At 37.5% G+C, this 6000-nt stretch overlaps 1 protein-coding gene across 1 annotated transcript; it reads right to left on the reverse strand.

The window, feature by feature from the left end:
- Window positions 1–3308: 3308 nt before the first annotated feature.
- LOC140861327 (uncharacterized) lies at window positions 3309–4221 on the reverse strand. Its single transcript, XM_073264335.1, has 2 exons — window positions 4104–4221; window positions 3309–4000 (listed from the first exon to the last, which is right to left on the reverse strand). Exons 1-2 carry the CDS (start codon window positions 4219–4221, stop codon window positions 3309–3311), a joined length of 810 nt encoding a protein of 269 aa, XP_073120436.1.
- Window positions 4222–6000: the final 1779 nt, after the last annotated feature.

The raw sequence follows: 6000 nt of genomic DNA on the forward strand, positions 1-6000 counted from the left end.
GGAGTTATTGAGGTGCAATATTTGTGTATGTTAGATAAAACAATCGAAACATGATATTTAAGTTATCGATACAATTTAAAAGAATTATCGTTATTTATAGATTTTGATATTGTGGTAATTAATAACATTGTGCTACAATTAGTATTAGACTCAATGTTATTAGTTTGATTCCGATTGATTGCAAATAATGCAATTAATGAGATGAATATTGTTGAAATTAAATAATTATTTTATTTGTGTTTAAATTCATGGTCTGCTTCACCATAAAATCGTGAGAATTTTTATTGTCTCACTTTTACAACTTTTGTCTTTAAAAATATTATGACTTGGTTATTTGCATTGAGTGGTAGTGGAAAAGGTGTACTAGATATATATTTTAAAAATATATATATTTGGTGTGGTACTGTCTGTTCTGATATAAGGTATTGTACTTGTTGAGGGTGAACCAAAATACCAACTGGTTTGTTGATCTAGCAGAACCTAATGATGATAGTGAATGTAATAAGTGAATTTTTACTATTTTCAAAAATCGGACCGTGGGGGTATACCGACGGTTATTTCTTTTGTTCACATATGGGAGTTGGACCGCAACTGTTATTCCGGTGGATGCGTTAGGACCGCCACTTATAATATTTTCGACGGAGAGTTTTCCGAACGTCTGAAAGATTTTTGTCTTCTAAGCAATCTCTTGAGGGAATGAGTTTTCTGCAATCCTTTGGAGTAGTATTTTCGATGAAAACCCTTGAGTTAGTGTATTTCACGTAACCTCTTAGGTTGGTGCATTGGATGTAACCCCTTGGGGCTATGATTCTATATAGTCTTGTAGTGACCCGTATTCGTGATTAACGATTAATGAGTAATTAATCATGTAATCATGTTTGGGTTAAGTAAAACATGATTAAGAAAGTCCAGGAGGATTAACGGAGCCCAGAAATGGATCCAGGACACTCGAAATTGGTTTAGAAGGTTCCAAGACTCGAGTGGGATCGGAAGCAACGATCCAGGATCGGAAGCAAAGATCCAGGATCGGAAGCAACGATCCAGGATCGGAGCGTCCGATCGACGATCGAAACGTCCGATCAAGAACGGAGCTTCCGATGGCTGTTGGTGACAGGTGTGTGGTTGCATGTGGGCCGAATTGACACGTGGCGAACGGAGCATCCGATCGGGGAACGGAGCTTCCGATCTGCCGGAACGGAACGTCCGATCGAGGAACGGAGCTTCCGATCGACGTCTATAAATATAGGGTCCGAGCTCCTCATTTCTTGCCAATTCCGAATTCCTCTCCTTCGCCCTAGTAGCTCTATGTTGGGCTTTGGGTACTCTTATTTTAGAGTTGGAGTATGAAATATACTTTAGTATAGTCAGACAGTGTCTGACATAGTAGCGGGGTAGTGCTCGTGTAGCGGAGCAGTGCTTGAAGCTGTGGAGCTGCAGCAGGGGTGTGCCCTAGTTGCGGGATAGTCGCCATCAGTGGGCTGACGACGGACGCAGGTATAGCTATGGTCTCCTTAAATTATTTAGGAGTATGCAATAGCTTAGTTAAGGCTTTTAGAGCTTAATGAATGATGCATGGATATTTGCATTGTAGAGTTGTTGATAGGCTTGGAACCTAGAGTGGGACTGCTAGGATTTGCCTATAGTGAGGTACGTAAGTACTGACTGAGATGGTCAGCATGATATATATTATATGTGTTGCATGAGTATGTGCTATGTGTTTACCATGTTTTACGGCTTTAGCACATGCATATGTTTTTACGGACACTGCATCGAGTACGATGTGAGTTATGACAGTTTCCATCAGTCGAGGCGATTCTTCCTGAGGATTCGTGTCTTGGGAATATACGAGTACCACGCGGAGTCGCTCTCTAGCCCGGTACCGTGTATTCCAGGCGCCCAGAGAAAGTGATTTAACCCTGATTTTAAAATCATTTATGTGTTGCATATATTATATATATCATTGCTTTCCTATTGAGCTTAGAGCTCACGTCCAGTGTTTCTGTATGTCTGGACACCCCATTCGACGGGGCAGTTATAGGTGCATGGTTGGGCACCTGGAGCTTGGAGTAGCCAGTGACCAGTGAAGACAGCAGGATTTAGTTGTAGGTTTTGCCTTTAGGGTTATTTATTTCGATTGATTTGTATAATCGAATTTATTTATCCGGCTGTATTCTGCCGGTCTGTTTTAATTTAAGTCTTTCGCAGTGATTTATTTAATGCATGTTTAATTATGCTCCTAAACTCTGATTAGGTAGTGGATCCGGGCTGGGTCGCTACAGTCTTTAGGACTTGGTGAATTTTTTATGGTTATCATGACTTGATAAATTTTTTTTATAGTCATTATGACATGATAATTTTTTTTATAGTCGATATGACTTCTTCTGAAAAAAAATTTATAGTCGCTATGAATTTTTTTGAAAATTTTTTTATAGTCACTATGACTTCTTCCGAAAAAAATTTTATAGTCTCTATGACTTTTCCTCAAAAAAATTTCATTGTCACTATGACTTCTTCTTAAAATTTTATTATAGTCTCTATAACTTTTCCTAAAAAAATTTTATAGTCATTATGAATTCTTCTGAAAAAAAATTTAATAGTCGCTGTGACTTCTTCTGAAATTTTTTTTATAGTCGCTATGACTTCTTGGATTATTTATAGTCGCTATGACTTTTTTGAATTGTTTATAGTCCCTATAACTTTTTCTGAATTGTTTATAGTCGCTATGACTTTTTCTGAATTGTTTATAGTCTCTATGACTTTTCTGAATTGTTTATAGTCGCTATGACTTTTTTTGAATTGTTTATAGTCGCTATGACTTTTTTTGAATTGTTTATAGTCGCTATGACTTTTTGTTGCGTTCTTGGAGAAATAACATAGTGCTTAACATGGAGTACTTAGGAATGGATCAAGTTCCTAAAATTTTGTCTCATGGGGAAGTCCCGAACCCAATCTAGTTGTCAGGTGGTGAGGTATCCCGGGACTTTATTTTTGTCGTCTTGACCTCTTACAACATCGTGGCTTAGGTAGTCCTACAGGGCTGGCCAAGCCTTTGAAGCCTTAATGATTGCATGGGTCGTGACGTATGAGTTAAGCATTCGTTGACGAAGCTGAGTTTATTCCTATATAATTAAATAGAAAAGTAAACAAATAAACATAAGTTTATTATTAAACCTAAAATAAAAGAGAATTAAATAAAAGTTTTGATCTGCAGAGCAAATAAAGTAGCGGCAAGCAATTTATTTTAGCTTGCAGGTGTTTGCTCTATGAGTATAGAGTTTCTTTAGATTGACATGACTCTCTGTCCTGCGTTATATTTCATCATATTTTTCGTTTCGTTTTCTTTTTTCCGAGGAGTGCAACTCATCAGTTTCCTCGATAAGGATGTATTTTTCGGCTCTAGACAACAGCTCCTCCAAGGTGTTCGGGGATTTTCCTGCTATAGATTCCTTGAACCTTCTAGGACACAAGTTCTGCTGCATTATTCCAGATAACATATCGTGGTTCACCTGTGGGACTTCATGAACCGCATGAGTAAATATCTTAACATAGTCTCGCAAATTTTCACCTTCTTTTTGAAGAATTGTGAATAAGTATGTTGTTATTTTCGGGTATTTCTTGTTAATTGAGAATTGTTGGATGAAGCGCTGAATGAGTTGCTCCAAGTTGGCGATGGATTCAGACGACATCTTATTGAACCATGTGAGAGCCTGTCCTGATAACTTTGTTCGGAATATCTTGCAGTAAGCTGCATCTGTGATGTCATACAAATATGCTTTCACGTAGAATTTGTCAATATGATCTTGAGGATCACTAGTTCCATCGAACTCAGGTAGGCTTAGAATTTTGACTCCCTTGGGTAATGCTTCAGATAGAATGACGTTAGTGAACGGACTCCGACGTACATGCAAGATTGCTGAAGAATTCTCTCCAGTTACATATGTGTGAGATCCATCTCCACGTGTTGGATTAGTGGCTTTGTTTTCATCAGAGACGTCGTGAACTGTGTGAGCACTTGTTTCACCCTCTTTATGAGTAGTATTTTTCTTGGTCCCCTCAAGATCTGTCTTTCACTTTAGACTTAGTTTTCTTTGGGTCTTTGTTACCGGGGTCATGAGATGCGATCCCTCTTCTATGAGCTCTCTTGTCGGTGCTTCGGCGTTGACGGGATTCCACAAACTGAGCGATCGATTCAGTCGCTGCGCGTGCGACTGTTCCTTCCATTAAGGCTGTCAACGTTTCCTGTGTGAAACTAAATTCAAGCGGTGGTTTAGAGATTGTAGGTGTGTTTTCATTGCGATTATTTTCTTGAGATGTTTGTGATGGAGTATGCATTCTCAATGATGCAGTGAACAATTTTTCACTGACGGCGCCAAGCTGATGTAGAAAAAAATTGATATTACCCGATTGGAGCAAATCTGGGTACTTGCAGAGATCTGGATAGCCAGATTAATACTTGAATTATTCCAAAGACCGAACTTCGTGGGTTGTTACCTGCATCACAAAGCAAAGTGAGTGGCGCCGGGGATTGTCCGGCGAAGACACTCCGACGCTCAAGTCAGTATATGCCCAATAAAAGTTATAGAGAACCAGAGCATGTGACTATAGAGTGCATACCTTAAGAATGAGAGAATTTGAGCTATTTATAGATAGTCGGAGAGTTTCATGGGCTTGAGCCTCTTATGGGCTTTTAGGAATTTATATCAAGGCCAAATAAATAACTAAATAATATGAGACCCAAATGGATTGAGTCACTGAGCTTGAGCCCGAGAGAAAGTCAAATTGGATAATAACTCATCGGTAATGTTTAAAAGTGACGCAATCATGGAAGATCCTAGACGTGATGAAGAACCTAGCTAAGACGTAAGGGACCCATTGGAATGGCCTTTAGGACCAATTACAAAAGGAATAAATTAGAAGTTCAAAGAGGCATTCCATGGATTAATTATGAACATCCGAGAAGCACTTACTTGCATAGATTCAACGCACGATTTATTTAGCATGCATCAAAATCATTTTTTTTGTGACGTGGAAACCCACAGCCGCTACCTTCGGTGTGCACTGGGTAAACATCCGGACTAACGTAATAGGCCTGCAAACTACGTTAGTCAGGTAAACCACACTAGACAAGCCCTGTGTGACAGGCTAGTCTAAGAAGTTGTTGGTCGAAAAAAATCGAACTCCTGACCTCTGGCAAAGAGTTCACCTACTCCACCAACTTGGACACCCCCTTAAAGGCATGCATCAAAATCATTTTGGAGATTCGAGTGGTGGTGTTATCAATATTATTAAAGTCCAAGATGATCAATTGAAGTTTGGCAAGTAGATCATATGCATACATTGCACATATGACACCCGAGTGGTTATTGGCTAAGGCGTGGATTGAGTTAGGTTAATTTATTATAATTTTCTAAATTGAAGTATTTATATTCAGAATTTATAATTGATTTCGAATTTTAGGCCATATATTTAGGTTTCTTTGGTTGCAAGCTAAAAAGTTTCCTTATTATAATTTGTCTAGTTAATGTAGTTTTGGTTGCCTATAAATAACTCAATGTATTATGTAAGAGTTATTATTGAGTTTATGTAAGAGTTTTCTCTCTTTCAAATTTATGTAAGAGTTTTATGTAAGGGGTTGGAACTCGCACCCCAAGAACCGTGCAGAGATGCCACTGTATGTCATGTACAGGAGAGTCATGTAAGGTTTATATTTGTGATGGGGGAGTATATTTTTCGGTAACATAAAAATAGAATTAAATAAGTAGATGCATTTGTATGTATAAAATACAAAAAAGAAATTAAGAAAAATTTTAAATACATAAATAAATATTTTCTTTATAAAATTAAAGAATCGATCTATCATTTTTAACTAATTGAGTTTAAAATTTAAATATAATATCTTATTGATCGTAATGCTTGATTACTTGTAGCTTCTTATCATTATTTTAACAAAACATATATAATATATAATGTAAAAAAAGGTCATTTTCTTATCATTACTAT

The sequence above is a fragment of the Henckelia pumila genome, chromosome 4 (genome assembly GCF_033568475.1).
Source record: "Henckelia pumila isolate YLH828 chromosome 4, ASM3356847v2, whole genome shotgun sequence".
Taxonomy (NCBI): domain Eukaryota; kingdom Viridiplantae; phylum Streptophyta; class Magnoliopsida; order Lamiales; family Gesneriaceae; genus Henckelia; species Henckelia pumila.